General features: G+C 38.2%; 1 protein-coding gene across 1 annotated transcript; it reads right to left on the bottom strand.

Annotated features, from left to right (window-relative positions):
* Positions 1-10,442: 10,442 nt before the first annotated feature.
* On the bottom strand, positions 10,443-15,843 carry LOC109072600 (polymeric immunoglobulin receptor-like). Its single transcript, XM_019088829.2, has 7 exons — positions 14,137-15,843; positions 13,627-13,941; positions 13,176-13,493; positions 12,832-12,849; positions 10,932-11,030; positions 10,792-10,835; positions 10,443-10,630 (listed from the first exon to the last, which is right to left on the bottom strand). Exons 1-7 carry the CDS (start codon positions 14,192-14,194, stop codon positions 10,451-10,453), a joined length of 1,032 nt encoding a protein of 343 aa, XP_018944374.1. The 5' UTR covers positions 14,195-15,843; the 3' UTR covers positions 10,443-10,450.
* Between the last annotated feature and the right edge of the window lie 3,541 nt (positions 15,844-19,384).

Raw genomic sequence — 19,384 nt, 5'->3', positions numbered from 1 at the left:
ATGAATGACCATGGCCTTTAGAGGCACTAAATGTCAACAGACGAACGCTTTGAAAAGCTGCTAGATGTAATTGATTTTAAAGAATAGAACCAAATGCTAAATATGAAGGTGCAAGTCATTAAAATTAAAAAAGGGAAAGTTTAACTGCACAACGCAAATTATGCTGAGTTTATTTTTAAAAACAAACAAAATGGCTGATGGCGTGAAATTATATATAAGTGAATTTAAGTTGTGTAGGTTTATTTTTTTGTTTGCCTGAATTACTCATTTCTCTCACGAACACTGATGTCATGTGGCAGGAAGTGATGCAGGTCAGTTTTTATTGTTGATGCCTCTGTGGTGTGAACACTGGCTCGTCAGCCTCTGGTAGAGGATACTGTGGTTTCTGTTATCTCACCTCTCTACATCTTTCAGAACATGATACAGCAGTCATACACGAAACATACCTCTGACAGTTTTCTTTAGAGTATATCAGGTTTGTTCGTTATGTTTTTCACATTATTCATGTGGCACTGCCAATGATTATAGTTCCCCACATACAATATCGTACATCACACAGACTTACCATGTTTAACTTCCAGATGAATCTCCTGTAAAGAATCCCATTCCCCAAGCCCTGTCCTTTACTCCACACCAGTATTGTCCTTGATCCGCCTGTTCGCAGATCAGAGATGGTGACGGTGAAGATGTGGACTGTTTTGTACGTCAGTCAAGAGAATCTCTCGCCTCGAGCTGCTGATCCAGGATTCACAACTTTGTCATTTATGCTTCTGACAGTCGCCTCTGCAGAGATACTCTCATTTGCTCATGTCCCGAGCGCATATGGACAGCGTATCTCAACTGTTCCTCCGTCATGTGCATTGCAGTCAAGACTCTGGGTCGTCCTCACATTCCACGTTACTATAAAAACATACAGAGAAACAGCTCTCAAGTGGCAAACATGGACCTGATTGAGAACAGACAGCACTGTTAGAAAGACACAGAATCACACTCTCACCCGACAGACGAGGAGCAGCAGCTGAAATATGAAAGAGTTTTTTTTATGGTATGTATCATACAGATCTTGGATCATTGTTGTTCATCTGTGTTGCTGCTGGTGGTGTCTGTTAATGAAGAGCTCAGCTTCTCTCTCTCGCCTCTCTCTCTCTCTCCTCTCTCTCCTCGTCTCTCTCTATCTTCATTTGCTCCTCCTCTCTGTGAAATACAGTATTTGCAGCAAGCGCTCCCTCTATGTACATCTTCATTGAATAAATTCAATCTTCCTTTTACATTTATTCATTTAGCAGACACAAATAAATTCAGCCTTGTGCTTAGAAGAGATTGAGGACTTTTAAAAGTACACATGAACATGAATGAAAAATATTATCAATTTCATCAAGTCACGAAAACTGATTCTAGTCAGGAGAGCATCAGGCTCATTCAAATGCACTGTAGAGTGGTGTAACCTGCATCTAGTGACCAACTTTGATGTCAGTATAATGCAATATGACAAAATGAAGGGTGGAGCATTTGAATTAAATATTACTTTGACATTGTATACTACAACAACACATATTTATTTTATTCATTTAGTTGATCATTGCCAAATTATGACTTCTGCATTAAAGTTACCACTATGATCATTGTTTAATGGAATTTGCATATTTCTCTTCATGTGGTTTTACCTGGAAAAGCGAGATAATGTAACTATTTACAGCATACAGATGCATGGACCTGGCGCTTATATATGTGTTCATAGTGGGTCTAGAGTGGGGAGAGTCCTCTTAAAAACGGTTCAGTTTATGAAAGAATGACGAATTGAAGACCAAATTGCTGGAACACACAAAGAAACTTAGTCGAACAACAGTTCATTCTATTTTGAGTCCCTTAATAAGTTATGTGTGCACTTTGAAGTTTCAAAAACCAAGAATCAGATTCATGAATCACACACGCCCAAAGCTCAAGATTTCATAAATTGTCTTGTTACTTTAACGTTATTCAGTGTGTTTAACATTGTAACTAGGTTCCACAGCTTATAAGGGGCCGATGAGCTCTGTGGATCCTGACCAGTAGTTTTATCGATCTCAGTATCAGTTTTATACATGTATATCAGTTTAATGGCACATTTGTATATAAGGAAAGCGTAGTAGTTAATGTCTCTGATTGGTCTGTTTAGCTAGCCTTCAAACAAACACAAGCCCCTCATTTCATAACAGAACACATATTAATCGACACTCACACATTTTATGGTATTAGATTATTTGTTAATAGCATTTCATAATTTTCTTCCACAGGATGTTTTTTAAAACTCAAACCTGTAAGACATGCTGTTGTCCAATATTCACATTACTCATCCATAAACCCAAAGAAATATTATTCCATTATATCATACTTTAAAAAGATAAAATAATAGTAATCTCTTTTATTTTAAGTGGACAATTCATATTTATAATACAACTTGACAAATATGTTTTTCATATATCATTAGGACAGCTTTCCTGTCACTAACCGGGAATTGCTTCACATAGTACCTTGTGTGCTTTATTGTTCTACAAAAGTCATGGATATACAATTATTAGAAGTCCATCAGATCGCAGATACGGTAATAGTTTAACTTTTAACTGCCTGTTGTCCAATGCCACAGTCTTTCTAACAGTTAGAGAGCTCTGCATGTTCTCCTGTCCGTCATGAAGTCCTGTCTGGATGGGTCTGTAGGTGTACTGAAAATATGTATGTTGGAACAGCGTGTTGTGTTCATCAAACACAGGGAGGCCCAAAACCGTACGCTGTCTGTGCAAATGATCTCCTCATAATGACAGACAGGTCATTGCGTGGGCCTGCAGAGCAGGTCACCAGTAGTACAACAACCAACTTGAGATAAGCAAAGGTAAGATGATAAGAATCCACAAGTAAGTGGTTAGATCGATATCAATAACAGACACATGAGTGGAAACTCATCTTCTTTAGTCCGACAGATATTATCAGGCCACAGACATGAATGAACGTCTCTCAGCCGCCCATCCTGTTCGTGACACCAGAATGAGATAAAATATATTAAAGCGGTTTAATTTTGACAAGATGTGAACGTGCTCCAGTTATGAAAATGCTATTGTGGGAAATGTGAGCAGATATCTTACATCATTGTAAGTTATGTGTGTATGGAGAGAGCGCTGAAACAGTGGTACCTGTATTTCTTTCGTCTGCATCTAGTAAAATAAACACCTAAGAAATCCAACCACCAATCAATAGTCCCATAAGTGTCGGTCGACAGGCATGCTGACTGGAGTTAACCTTGAACACAGACAAAAACATCTGTTTTAATCAACTTAAGAGAAACAAATCATTCACAGATCACAGAAAATTGAAGCAACAAAAATGCTCGACTGGTGTGTTTTTGGTGACCTGCATTCGCGAGATGAGCAAAACATTAACAATGAGTGATGATGATGATGATGAAAGATGAAGACGTTGACAGGTCTGCTGGAGGCGGTATCTTCTGTCGCTGGTTTGCTTTGTGGTGAACACCGAAAGCTGTAGTTGTTTGTTGGTTTAGGTGGACGCACTCTGATCTGATGCCCTGAACCACAAGTAAATCATTGGTTTAGTTTATGATCTCTTCGCATTTACATAATCTACGTCACATTCCATAGTTTTATGGCAGATTATTGCAGATATGGTGGGAATAAGGAATACTTAAGTTTGTAAAGGCAATGCTTTTTGTATATTCAATATAAATAAATATACAAAGTTACATTTTCATACATTGTGGCAAAAGGTCATGTGACTTGTGGACTTTCCCCTTGACTGAGCTGTTATTAATGTCCGGGTGTGCAGGAAATATATAGCGGCTAAGTGTGAACAGCAGCATTTGTTCAACACAGTATTGTAGTTCTATACAAAGAACACATTTATTCTGATAACTGATTTTACAATGAGATTCTGGTCTGTCTAAATAAAACACAAAACATGCTGATGGCATCTCGACCGGCAGAAATGTTCAGGTCTATCACTGAAATCCACTTGTTTCTTGTGCTCTGTGCCCTCTCTGTACAGCTCCACACCAGTATATCCCAGAATCCTCTTCTTGTCAGATTAGTGATGGTCACAGTAAAGACTCCAGTAGATTTATGATCACTCAGAGAGAAACGGGCATTACTCTTGGATCTCTGATGAAAACTCCCTGAGATAGCTGAGTGTCTCCAAGCAGAAGGGACGGGTCGCTTCCTTTGCAGACTGATATTTGACATCGTTCTTCAATTCACTTTATAATGGCAGGGAATATAATGTGACATTCCAGTCACAGCAGACACTCGGGACACTAAATCAGAGAAATAAAGTAGATAATTAAGCATCTCAAAGTCTCATTTTCACACACCAGTAATGTCCTCCATCCTCAGTCTCGGCTGTTTTATCAAATATTGTACTAGTGTAATACATGTCAGCTATTTTTACTCTGCTCAGCACTGGCTGCTCTGCTTACAAACATGATCATGTAATAAAAATGAAATGATGCTACAGTGCAGCACCTGTACTTTTGAATTGATAAATGTCAACAGATAATGCAACTTTTTAGGAGCTCTTAAATGTAACTGGTTTTAACTCTGACATTTCTTTATACATGTGACAGGAAGTGATGCAGGTCAGTTTTATTGCTGGTGTCCTCAGTGGTGTGAACACTGCCTCTTCAGCATCTCCAGAGGATACCTTTGGTTTCCTGTTATCTCACCTCTCTACATCTTTTCAGAACATGATACAGCAGTCATACATGCAAAATCTTTTATATTTCTTTAGAGTATATTAGGGTTATATTAGTTTTGTTTTCTATGTATTTTTACACCACTATATATGAGGCACATAAGAATATTCTGACTTACTATGTTTAATTTCCAGATGAATCTCTGTAAAGTCATCCAATAACCTTAGCCTCTATCTTTACTCCACACCAGTATTGTCCTTGATCCTCTGTTCTCAGATCCGAGATGGTGGACGGTGAAGATGTGGGCTGTTTTGTTGCAGTCAGGAGAAATCTCTCGCTGAGCTGCTGATCCACGATCTCAACAATCTTTTGTGTCTTAATCATTCTTGGACATTCTCCATCTGCAGAGATAATTCTTTATTTCGCTTCATATCTAGAACTCCATATGGACGCAGTGTATCTCAACTGTTCCTCCTTCATGTGCAGTGAAAGTCCAAGATCTCTCGTCTCCACATGCCCACGACTATATAAACATACAGAGAAACAGTTACCAGCTCAAAGTGCAAAAACATGGACCTGATTGGAGAACAGATCAGACTGTTAGAAAGACACAGAATAACTCTCACCTGGACACGAGTGAGCCAGCAGCTGAAATATGAAGAGTTTATTCATCACAGATCTGGATCATTGTTTCATCTGTGTGCTGCTGGTGGGGTCCTCGTTAATGAAGGGGCCTCTAGCTCTCTCTCCTCTCTCTCTCTCATTTGCTCCTTCTCTCTGTGAAATACAGAGTATTTGCAGCAGGAGCTTCTCTCTTATGGAGATCTTTCTTGGTCTGTGCAAATTCAGTCTTGATCTTTAGAATAGATTATGTGCTGCTTCATCACACATCTACACATGATTGATTGAGTCTTCTAATGAGAAGAACTATAATATATTGAAATCACATCCCAGAGACATCAGGGCATCGTTCATACTGTACAGTTTGTCATCCTCATATGTGACCACTTGGTGGTCAGCGGTGATCTAATAAGGACATTGATGGCTCACAATGAGAGGCATTTTTCTACTATTATTTTGATAGGACTACCAAAATGCACCTTTATTCATTCATTCAGCTTTTCGGGTAAATATGACTTTTGGAACACAATTTTCTGCCTTATGGACCCCTGTTTTAATTCAATTTGTGTGTGGTGTCAGAAATAAAGGGAAACTCGAATACAGTTGATTATTTTTATTCCTAAATGAGGATATAAGTTAAGATCTTCAGCGAATGACTTTAGGTTTGAAAATGAATCATTACTTTTTATAATCATCTCAATGATGTGCTCTTTAAAAGCCATTAAACTGACATTCGGGCCGGCAGGAAGAGGATGGAGTGGATGTATTCGCTGTAGAATAAGGAAGTGTCCCTTTCATCTGCCTCTCTCTGTTGCCTAATATTGCCAATAGCCTGTAGCATATACTGATAAATGGTTGGTTACTCTTTTCTTAATATAAAATTCACACATTGGAATATATACTGCTGCACCACCAGCATATCCAGTATCAGAGATCCTTGGATCCATGTGAATAAAACCATTTACTGTGGGAATGTTTCTCAAAATACTTCTGACTATATACCATATCAGAAGTTGATTAGAATTGTCTTCTTCAGTTCCTGCTGCCATAACAAGGTCAACATTTGGCAAGGGGAGGGATTGATGAAATTGTTACTGTATTACTGCACTGTAATTGATGTAATTACTAATATTTCTTTCTTTTCTTTTTTTGACGGAGGTTTTTCATTTTATCCTTGGAGATTGACCCAGTATGCCATCATAAATCATTAAGTACAATCTTGAATATCTTAAATGACTTATCTGTTCTCTCTTCCATTTCCACCTGCATTGATTGATTCCCGGATATGATTTGATGCCCACTACAGATTCTCAGGGCTGAGCTTGCAATATCTAATTCCTTTGAGTTTTGATCTGCTGCTGACATGTAGCTATACATCCATAGTCAAGAACAGATCTCACTAGTGCCCAATAATGTTTTGTAGAGATCTCTCTTGCTCCCATATCCGGTCCCTGATAAACACCTGAAAAATGTTGATGACCTTATTAACATTTGTCCTTAATTTTATTCAGATGAACTTTCCATGTTAATTTTTTTTATCAACCAACCCCAAGAAACCTAATAGCTTTTACTGCTGCTCCAGTTGTCTACCACATAGATTCAAAGAAAGGGGTGAGATTTTGTGCCGCCTTGAAAAAAAAAAAACAAATAACCTACAGATAATTTATATCCCCATTTATATGTCCACTTTTCCACTTCATCAGTTGCAGTTTGGGTTTTCTTATTGACATATGAAAATATTGTGGCCTCTAATCCACAAAAGCCCCGTCAGTCTGCCTACAACAGTGATTTTCCCTGACATTTTTGTTCAACCCTGAGAGAAAATATCATTAATCTAATAATGGACTACACACAGCTACCCACCTTAGTGGAGTACCATTTCTCCGCAGTGTAATACTCTGGAATATTCATAACCTACCCTCACTTACTTGTCTTTAAATAAAATTCCAAAACCCAATTATATGTTCTACTGTTAATTCCTAATGATTTTAATTTTATCAGCAATCCTTCTTTCCTTCTCCACATCAAAGAAGACTGCTATTACTACTTTGTTGGTCTGTGCTTTCCTTATGTCTGACTAAAAGAGTCTGGTAAAAGAGTTTTTATTTATTTATTTTATTTATTTATTTTTAACAGGAAGTATGTTATTCTTTCTGTGATCATTCATTCCATGATTTTGCATAAATGTGAAGTCAAGGCAATTGGTATGTAGATAGAAGGATCTGATGGGTCTTCCCCTGGTTTAAGAACAGGTACTATTATTGCTTGTTTCCATACTGAAAGAAGTTGTCCAGTATCCCAAATTTGGTTAAACAGATTTAATACTATTTCTTACGAGATATCTGTCATGTGTGCCAACATTTTATAACATACCCCATCTTTCCCCAGAGTAGTCTGTTGAGGACTAATTATTGCTCTTTTTAACTCTTTGCTGCCTCTGCATAGCTGATTCCCTGAAACACCTAGACTTTTTATACTTCAGCCTGCCTCTTACTAACTTCACAGCCACGATACGCTGAGCTATGTTCCCTTCCACAATTACAACTTTTCAGCTTTGTAACCTCATCACATTTGCCAAACTCGTGTTCTCCACTACATTTACCACATCTTTGCTCCCATTTGTTTTTAGATGTTTGGCGCCGCTGAGTTTGGATGCCGTCCAGGTCGCTCCACTTAGATTGTGTTTTTATTTACTTTGGTACTTTCTTTTGCTCTCTTTTTTACTTATATTTCACTGCTGGTCATATGCTCTATATAACCATGTACTGTATGTGTCAAATAAAAATCTTGAATCTTAAATCTTAACTTACATTTGCATTTGTTATATTTTCTTTCACATCTTCTACCAATATGTTTACTGGGATTCCCATGACAAACCCCTTTTACGAATTTCTCGCCATTAGCCTTAGAACATTCCACTCTCTTTCCATTTATCTTGTTCATTCTGATTACTTTCCCTTGCTGTTTTGCATCCTCACAAATAATCAACAATGATCCATTTCTTAGAATTTTACCACTCTTTATTGCACCAATTTCCTTATTTAGCATTTTTGTCAACTGTATTGGATTCATAGCTTCAAACAAGTCTCCTTCATGCATAAGTTTTCTAAACACTTTATATTCTTCTCTCTTCATTTCTTCTACAGCTGATCCCCTGTCAGAGTCACTTCCATCCGATTTACTCTGTCATTTCTTTTTCCGTTTATTATTTCTAACTGTATCCCATTTTTCATAACTCCCGCCACCTATTTCCATCTCTCCCAATTCATTTCCTGAACCGCCTCTTCTCTCTGCATACTCCTGTCCATTCACAGTCCAGTTGTTGCCAACCGCCTTGGGAGCCAATAGTCTCGCCATCCACGGTCTGATGTGCCTCCAGCTCAACGTCATCTTTTTACTTCCTCTCTACAGACAAGAACTGAAACGTTACAAACCACAATGCTATAGTGCCCCACAGTGGTCAGAGGATGCCATTGCCCATTTTCAAGGCTCCCTAGCATGTACTGATTGGAGTGCTTTTGATGGTGATCTGAATGGCAGAGTTTCTGTCATTACTGATTACATCAGTGTTTGTATTAACATCAGCATCCCGGTTAAAACAATAAAAAAAGTATCACAACACCAAGCCTTGGATTAAGGCTTACATTTTTGCTCTTACATCCATAATAACGAAGTGCCTGGAGAAGTTGCTACTGGGTACTATTTTGCCAGTTGTTGCCCCACAGCTTGATCCCCTTCATTTTGCATATAAGCCCACATGGGGTATGGAGGCCGCGGTGGCCTGTCTGCTGCACCTTGTCCTTCAACATCTGGACTCTCCAGGTCACTTTGCCAGGATTCTTTTTGTTGACCTTTTTTTCCCCTGCTTTTAATACGATGCAAAAGCATCCAATGATACTAAAGCTACACCAGCTCAACATCCCCACCCACTTGATCCATCTTATTTACAATTTCTTAAGTGATACATGGCGGAGTTTGTAGGCTCCCAGTCACATCATCAGTATTCGACCAGCGCAGGCGGCACCACGGGTGTGTGCTGAAGCCATTTCGCCACACTCACTATACTAGCCAGTTGCATCAGTCCATAGCCCGCGGGCCGCGTATTCCAGATGGCCCCAGCCATTCTCAAGCTCCTGCTTTACCGGGAACGGCCGGCAATAACTCTGTACTGGAACATCGCGGCTTTATCATTGCACGCTTCATTCCAGTGGTGAGATGAGTATCTTCCGTCTTAATGTCCACCCAAAACAAAATAATTAATAATCAGTTCTCCACCTGCCTCAACTGACTATCCTTGTTAACATCAGAGTAGGTAAAAACGGTCAAAATTTTAAATACCTTGGGATAACATTGGACGATTAGCTTTTGCGCTTTAGATCCTAAGCATATCAGTGACATTCAGAAAAACCTTGCATTTATTAAGACTGCAATGCATCCAGTAAATTAAAAAGGACTCACTGTATATTTGCTTTATCATCTTCTTTACTTTTGCTGTATCAAGGGCGCCGGTTCGATCTATTCTTGTATATTATTCCTACCTGTTTTTTGCCTCTATCAAGGGCTCTAAAGTGAGGCCGGGACTCATTAAAATAGCACTTAGCCATAGCGCTTCTAAAAATAATTGGGTATTCCCACATCCAGATTTGGCCTGCCTCCATTGCTGAAACCCTCAAATGCCGACATGGGAACCTTATCCCCACCATTAAATACAAAATTTCACGCATGTAATACCTTACAGGAGCATGAATAAAAAGGAAATTTTTAAGGTGCAGAAATTTGACCTCTTCCAGGAAAAGCTTGAATCCTGCTGCTATCATAGAGGCATGAATAAAAGGCTTTACTAAGTAATGGAATAATGGGAATGGACATTGATATAAGAGGCTAGGACTTTGCTAATACGGTTTTTGACATCCCACAGCTATACTGACATATTATTGTATCATGTGTACTATATGTGGAATGGGGCAAATACTGTAGTAAAGAATTTCCTAAAGAATTCAATAAAATTCCCAAGAATCTATATCTATGTTTTATATGACCGTGAGTAACCTCTAATGATTATTATGTTGAAAACAAAAGAAAAAGAGAGGAGAGAGGAATTGAAGTAACAAATAATTATTTTGGCTTTATTCTAATATATGCCAACATACTGAATCACAAACATGTCATATTTTGAGGTTGTTCAGCCAGTGTGTAGAAATCACTGTCAGAGGGGTTTGTGGGTAAATGGGCCGTGTCATAAACCGTGTTTAAACCAATGGGCTTCTGAACAGACGGGTGTAATGTTGTGTTTCCAGAGTCTGGGATCGTTGCATAATAAGCAGATGAGGCCACCTGAAAGGGACAGGTTTATTATTTTAATTGAATAACATCTGGGTTTATCAGTTATGTCAAGATTTACAATCTTTTTGAATTACTTCTGTAATTGAACACCAATGTTGTTCTACACTGTTTAGGAAATACTGTAGTCATGCTAATAGTAGACGCACTTTTACCTCATCATCGTCTCTTGTGCTCCTCTGATCTGATGAGACTGAACCTGTGGATGGACAAAATGATGCAAGTGAATATACAAGAATACAGAAGTTAAGAGATTTCAGTATCACATTTGGTTTCGGAGCATTTGTGTTTGTACCTTGTGTCTTTTTACATTTCCGCTTGAGCAACAACAAACTCAGTCCTCCAGCTAATAACAGAATCAAACACATATTCACCATAATGATGACGTAGAGATCTGGAAAACACACACAAAACACAGTAAAAAATTGGATTGAGAGTGTGAAAGGAACAGTGCACTATAATATGCAAAACAATCTGGCAAGCAACAGGACCAATACTGAAACATTTATCCAGTGAAACTCAAACTGAAAGGGAGAGTTCACCCACAACTGGAAATTAACATATGAAATGTTTAGAGAATGCTAGATAACTATTTTTAAAGTTTTAAATATGGATTTGTTTCATACAAAAACACATTGATTCGCTACAGGAGGCCTATTTTCATCCCCCGGAGCCGTGTGGAGCACTTGCTTATTTTGTTTGGATGAGTTTTTTTGTTTTTATTTTGGATTGTTGACAAGAGACACCCACTCACTGCCATTATAAAGCTTGGAAGAGCCAGGATATATATATATATATATGATTGTATTCGTCTGAAAGAAGAAAGTCATATACACCTAGGAAGGCTTGAGTGAGTGAGTGAGTGGGTGAGTAAATCATGGGGTAATTTTCATTTTTGGGTGAACTATCCCTTGAAGGGGTGAGCAAATCATGGGGTAATTTTCAGTTTTGGGTGAACTATCCCTTGAAGGATAAAGTCTATATCTCTAGTGCAATAGTTCTTTTGAGAAGAAGAAGAAAAAGGCATTGTGAAGCTTCCAAACCTTTGTCCAAAGTCACATGATTTCAGTGAGGCTTCTTTGTCATGACAGATTTGAAAATAATGAAATGAACCCATGTTTTTTCTTAAACCAGATCTCGGATCAGTTATATACATTTTAACGAAATGGAAGTATAGTAGTTATTGGCCTTTTCAGCAATGTTCTCCATAAGCAAATAAGCCCTGCAAATTAAAATAACACATATTATGGACCAATTTTCAAAAATTCAAAATGTCTTTTGTTGGCGGAGCCTGTCTGGTAGAAAATTACAGCAGTCTATGGAATCCATGGAATACAAGAATAAAAAAAGGTAATTTTGAGTTTATATTTCAAAATTCTAACTTTTTTTTCCGCAATTCCGAGATCATATCTCTAATTTTGAGTTTATATTTCAAAATTCTAACTTTTTTGTCATTCTCTTTTTAAATCCCACACTTCCGGCTTTTTTTCCCCTCAGAATTGACAAACTCACAATTGTTGAGTTAAATCGAGTTACAAAGTCAGAACTAGGAGATATAAGCTTGCATTTGCGAGAAAAAAAAAGTCAGAATTGTGAGATAAAATAGGTAAATGTTATGTAAAATGTTATAGGTTTAAGTAGTAGGCTATTTGGCTGCCTACTGCTCCGGGTGTGTGTTCACTGCTGTGTGTGCACTTTGGATGGGTTAAATGCAGAGCATGAATTCTGATTTTGTGTTACATTAATTGGTTGTATGTGTTTGTGCACTTTGGATGGGATAAAAGCAGAGCATTAATTCTGAGTATGGGTCACCATACTTGGTTGTATGTCACATCGACGTAACTGTGATTTCTACTCTAAATTGTTCTATACAGACACTTCATATTAAATGGTATTACATGAACACTTTCAGTAAATCATTTTGAATTGGTTAATGCATTTTTGGACTGGGTTTTTTGCTGCATTTACACTGTTTTGCCCAGCTAAAAGCTTTAAAACAGTGAAGCATTTTATGACACAATTATTTTGATTAATTCAAATTTTCAAAAAACATAATTTTTCCCATCACTTCTGCCAAGGCAAGCTCTGTGAGTATCACTTTACCAGCAAATAACTTTAATTGTGATGTCCTAAATTGTCATTAATCCAATTTCATTCTCATAATAATCAAATTTAATTTATGTTAAAGAACTCACCAGACTGGACTGAAGCATCTGTTCTTGGTTTTCCATTGTTGTCCACAGATGAAAGGTCAAGAATCAAAATGACATTAGCATACATTACATGTACACTCTTTAAAATAAAGGTACTTCAAAGGGTTCTTCACAGCGATGCCATAGAAGAACCATTTTTGGCTCCATAAAGAACCATTCAGTCAAAGAACCATCTCTTTCTTCCCTTTTTATAATCCGAAGAACATTCTTTCACCACAAAGAAGCTTTTGTGAAACAGAAAGGTTCTTCAGATGTAAAGATTCTTTATGGAACCATTTAGACAAAAAGGTTCTTCTGTGGCATCGTGAAGCACCTTGTGTTCTCACCTGAAACATGAAGATGAATCTCTGTGAAAAGGGGAATGTAGATAAGGTTGCTGTATATTCCACAGAAATACACCCCATCATCATGTCTACTCACATTAGCAATAGTCACAGTGAGGACATGCTCCTGTTCTTTTACACTCAGAGAAAATCTCTCATTGGTGGTCGAACTTCCAAATATATGAATAGACACTAATGATCCATTCTGCACTTTATATAATTGCTTGAGATGATCTTTATATTTCTCAGGATATTTACAGTGGATGACAGCAGTTCCTAATATATACGCAGTGTGTTCCTCTGATGTCCCACAACACCACTCTGAAACCAAAATAATTTTAATTTCATAATTCCAATTGGTGTAAAATTGTCTTGGGAATAAAAATAAGATGTAAAATCTAAACTTCTGATAGAGAAAATTAGCACGATTTGTTAAATAAGTATTCATTTCTACCTTGTTCCACGTTGAGTTTGACCTCCTGAAACCATTCGCTGCCATCTTTACATCTGTATGTCCCACTGTCATTTACAGTCAGGTTTCTAATGAGCACACTAATCAGACCCAGAGTTGTATTATCAGTCATAGAGAATCTCTCCTCTGGGATCCATAAATCATTCTTTACTTCTGTCATGGTTGTACAATTACTGCCCAACTTTTTGCAAAAGCTTTTTGCACTGGTTTTCGCATTTTCACGATTATACACACAGTTGATGATGACACTTCCTCCTGTAATGGCAGGCACAGGGTCAGCAGCATCACCCATGTGACCTGTCAATCAAAATTCACTTCCTCTTTTAATAAGTGCCTTATGATCAGATACTGACAGCAAACTTAAAAAATGCACAAATAAAGACAAAAGACTCACACAGACATGATTTTATCTCAGTTGAGTCAGTAGTAAAAAAATAAAACAGCTGTTACATACAGGTACAGGTTGATACTGTAATGAAAACAGCTTTTTACCTTTAATCAGGCAGATCATCACTAATGAATAAACTCTCACTCCTGTGAATCTGTACATTCTTGGGCAGTCAGGGACGTTGTGAGTTCTTCCGTTGTGCCTGCTTTTGTGTCTCTATCCTGTGCCCCTAAAGAGTTTTTTTTAATAAAACAAGCAGCTCCGCCTCTTCCCTTTCCTCTTTACTAAATTCTTCTGACACACTGTGATGAAATACAATCCTGCTGTCAATGACTCACAGTGGAGTTAAACCAAAGATACTGACCATGAGCATCTTCCTGTCTTTTATCTCCTGTGCAGGTCTGAAAGCTTCTGCCACACAAATTAGCACACATTTACAGAAAATAAATTGTCAAAAGAGCAGAAAAATAAATAGATGCTTGCATCAATATGTGGCTTGAAATCAGTTTTTATATATTTTCTCATAAGTCATGATGCCACTGTTAACAAACTGTTACCCAATAGTAATTGAGTCAAACCAGAGAACAAGTGAAGGTTTAAACTGCATTGTTAATGCTTTAACAGCAGAGGGCAGCAAACTTAAACGTGTGGTATACAAAGTAAATAATTAGAGTCTAGTCAAACAACTGACTAGCTGAAGGAGATTATTTGGGTTAGTGTCCCTGTATGATTATCACTTTGAATATAAAACACTTGATAAATGAAAAGACTTAAAACTGTATATAACAAACACAAACACACAGATGATGAACTGTACAACAGACATGAAATGAACAAGGCACATGATTCATTCAGCCTATATTAATATCTCAGTCTCATAACTGGTATGGCACCTAAACACGCTTTTATTTCACATGGTCCTTCTGCTCCAGATGAGGCATCTCTGAACAAACACAGTGCAGTTAGAAAGAATAAATAGAATAACAGCTGCAGTGAGTAAAATTCATAATTCTGTAAGTGGTTCCTTTTTCTTCCTGTGTTTTTATGCATCAGACGTTTCTAGATGCTTGTGGGTGCAAGGGTGTGTTGTGTGTGAACAACACCGAAAACCCCCGCTGTGGTGTAAAAAAAAGTGTCCAGTTGAGTTGTTTTCTTGTACATTTGCAGCAGATGCTCCTCTCTTGTGTTTTCTAAGTTTATCAACAGACTCTTATCTGTAATTTCACGGAGGTGTGACAAAATGACTAACTATAGTAAACTGATAAACGTCTGAGAGTAAACAGAGAGAGCAGATCAAGTGTCACGTGCAAACAAGTGCTACTAGAGTTTTTCCTCACAATTATGAATTTCTTTCACATTTATGAGCGTACACAAGGGTGGTTCATCAAGTTCACTGTGAACATGTTCCACTAATCACAAACAAGAGCAAAGTTATGCAATACTTCTTATTTTGAGTGTACTTTTGAAAGTACTTTTGCTGCTTTTCTTTACAATAAATGGTATTTGTTTTTTTTTTATATATAAAGAATTTTATATCTAATGAAATGCATTTTTAAGTGTCACTGAAGTGTGTAAATAATTTTAGGAGTCACTGTGTGCATTAAAATTTCACTGCACTTGTGACCAGATTCTATACTCTTTTAAAAATAAAGTTTTTTTACTGGCCTTGATGGTTGCATGAAGAACCTTTAAGATCCATGGCACCAAGAACAGTTCACTGAAAGGTTATTTGGGGAACCAAAAAGGGTTCTTTGGCATAATTGCAAAAAAAAATAAACAACAACAAACACCTGAGTGTTGAGTGGAGCTAGTTGAGTGACATGTGGGGACTGACTGTGGTGTAATTACAGTAAACCTCCTCGTTACTGAAGGTTACTTTAGCATCGCTGAGAGACTCTTCATGCTTCTGGAAATGGACCGAAGCGTACAGGAGCCCATCAGAGGGGTTTGTGGGTAACTGTACTGTAGAATACAGCGGGTCGTTTGGATCAGACGAGTCTGTGGGATGCGTGACAGTGGAATATAACACCGTTTCCTCAGTATCCGGGACTGAGTGACGTCTGGCATCTTTGATATTCTCATAGTCACATGCTGCATGAGAGGCCTGAAAATAGATTTAGAGAGAAATAAACTAGATTGAGTATGTGCAAAAAAACGAAAAAAACAAACAAACATAGTGTTGAGTGGAGCTAGTTGAGTGACATGGGGACTGACCACATGGTGTAATTACAGTAAATCCTCGTTACTGAAGTGCTAGCATCGCTGAGGAGACTCTTCGTAAGCGCTGCAAATGGACGGCGTTGCAGGAGCCCATCAGAGAGAGGTTTGTGGGTAACTGTACTGTAGAATACAGTGGTGCGTTTGGATCAGGCAGGTCTGTGGGATGTGTGACAGTGGAATATGTAGCCGTTTTCCTCAGTATCAGGACTGGTGGCGTCTGGCATCTTTGATATTCTCATAGTCACATGCTGCATGAGGAAAGGCCTGAAAATAGATTTAGAGAGAAATAAACTAGGTCAGGTATGTCTTCATTTTTAACATGAGCATTTACAATAACATTTTAATATTCATAACATCACATTGTGTGTGTGTGGTATTATTATTATTAAATAAGTATATTGATAATCACAAAATTTTTAACAAACTGTGCAACCCTAAAAACAAGCATGGCAAACACTGACCCCCCCACCCCAAGTACTCAGGAGGTGAAGTATTAAGTTTTTGCTAATTTGCTAATACTCATTTACTAATGAGTATTTTTGGCATTGCTGGTCAGTCACATGAAAACAAGTCATATGTTCTGCAATTCATTAATCTGGTTCTAATTATGCTTCATGTGAAAATGAGAATCAACAAAATGTTCAATAAACAAGAAACTAAACACCCCTCACCTCTCCGCTGCTCATCTCCGTCCTGTCTGGGGAAGGGTGCTGATCTGTGGATTATATCCAGAGTACAACAAAACTTACTTAATAGTTTTAATTTGCAACAATACACTACAGCTGCCTTAAGAAAACATAATATGATCTGTTTACTGTTTAGTCAATCTGGGCCTGAGTGTGCAGTATTAGAGTGTCTTCAGGAAGGACAAGGTTGGAAAGAAGTCAAATAATTAGTAACAGAAAAAACTCAGGCCCATTTTCCAAGAAATCAAATGAGAACTGGCTAAACTGCTGATGCTATTTAAAGTCAGGACAGGACAGGAAGAAAGTAAAACAGAAGCAGGTCACACAAGGCCAGTAGACCGTTAAATCATGTGTTTGTTTGCGATCATCACCTCGTGTCTTGATATATCCTAATTTGTATAATAACAGGACAGACGCTCCCATCAGCAGCAGAGTCACACAAACGCAAGAGACTGTGATTCTACAGAAACACCTGGAAACAGGTGCCAGTAATAACAGTCTAAAAACCACAGTATGTACAAACCACATTTTACATAAAACACATACAGCAGCCATATCTTAGCATTTAGTGCAGTTTTAATTTTGATATAATACAATATAATTTGCATCAGCAAATTTCCTAAAATCTATTTGTGGCTGCTCAGTTCTTTCACTTCTGCTTTCATAACCTGAGGAAATCACTACTCAGAAAAAAACTACTCAGCTTCACTCTCAGATACCTAATCTCTAAATCTACCACTATCTGTGAGGCCAAGACAATTACTGATAATAATCACCTTTAAATAGTTCAGGTCAAAGTAAAACATACCTTTGTTGACTTCAAGATTGACTTTAATAATGGCGTGAGCTCCACACCCAAGAGAACCGAATCCCTTTCCCAGACTGATGCCCACAGAAGATTCCAGTAGATGTTTCATCACTGAAAGAGAATTGATCTGGCTCCCTGACTGCTCAATGAACCCATCCTTCACACACAATGGAGGTTTCCATGTGCTTTGCAAGAAGCTTTCTGATCTCACATCATGCATGTTTGTAATAATTTGACTACTGCCACCGCTGTCTCCTCTCGGTTACCTGGGTCAAGCTCAGCTCTTTGAAACAGCCATGAGACACAAGAAATATCTGATTCACAGCCGTGAAGTCACTACATATTCTAGGAGGCAGAAACCTTCCTCACTCCCTCGTTCTATGATAATGACTCAGATGAGCAAAAGATATCTGAGTTCTGGTTTCAATGCCCACTGTACTGTCTGTATTTCCTCGCGTATCATCCGCTGTCAGTCCAGTGATGGTCCCAGTGAAGACACCTGCAGTGATTGCCACCATTCAGAGTCAATCTGCCAGTCTGAAAGTCTCTTTCTCTCTTTCTCTCACAGTCTCACTGTGAGGATTTCTGGTTCCCCTGAAGTGAGCACTTCCCTTACAGAGATTTTTGGCTTTGGATTGAGTAGATTTGATCATAAAGTGAGCAGATGATCTCAGCAGATTCTCCTTCATGACTCACCACTTGAGGTAACTAAAACAATCAATATATTATTTAATACAAATGATTGTGAATGAGAATCAGGTTACTTACAGAAATTCATCTGAAATTGACCCCACTGATGGAGTTGAGCTGAATTTTGAGTGTCTAGGGAGATGAAAAGCCTGGGATATGTGGTCTCTGGTTTCTTGCTCCACACCTAGTAAACTCCTGAGTGGCTCCCTCACACCACACATTACTGATGCTCACTGTGTAAATAACCTTCCTTCTTCATTTCTCTCTCTTGATGAACCACTCATTTCTCTCACTTTTAGATGTGAGCTGATGGTTTCAGGCAGATGTGATTATCATCCTCTTGCAGAAAATGAACTTTATGTGTTCCTCTGGGATCTGACAGGTGATGCTGATTTCTCCACCAAGATACAGATTCACCTCGATATCTTTGTATCTTATAAACCAACAGAAATTTTCAGAATAATTAGTGCTTAAAATAAATATAAGATAAAAATATTTGAGAGGTTCCCCACCGTGTCCCCGGAAGCGTTCAGCTGTAGCTCAAAGTGGGAAGCTCTCAGCATAGCTCAGATAATGCTCACTCCACACCCTGCTTATGTTCCTGCATCTTGCAGCTTTCTCAGCTCTCTAAAAAACACCATCAAGACTCCTTCACTGGTGTGTCAGCATAAAGAAATGAGCCTCCATTCTCCATCCATTCACCCTGAACTCCTGGATTCTTCCTCTCTGAACATCCGTCTGATGTCTTTACAGATGTATTTTGGGTTGGTTTTGTATTGAGGATGTTCACTTGATCATCAAACGACCTCCTGAGGGAGCCGGTCACTCTAGACACACGCCCACTTTAGCTGTCAATCAGATGTTTTATTCATTTAAAATGCACCCTTATTAACTCAACATCCATCTCATGACTCTGCATAGAAATGTTTGATAGCTACATTGCAAACA

The sequence above is a fragment of the Cyprinus carpio genome, chromosome A1 (genome assembly GCF_018340385.1).
Source record: "Cyprinus carpio isolate SPL01 chromosome A1, ASM1834038v1, whole genome shotgun sequence".
Lineage (NCBI taxonomy): Eukaryota > Metazoa > Chordata > Actinopteri > Cypriniformes > Cyprinidae > Cyprinus > Cyprinus carpio.
The sequence above is the reverse complement of the archived record's forward strand: the minus strand, read 5'-3'. Positions and strand labels throughout refer to the sequence as shown.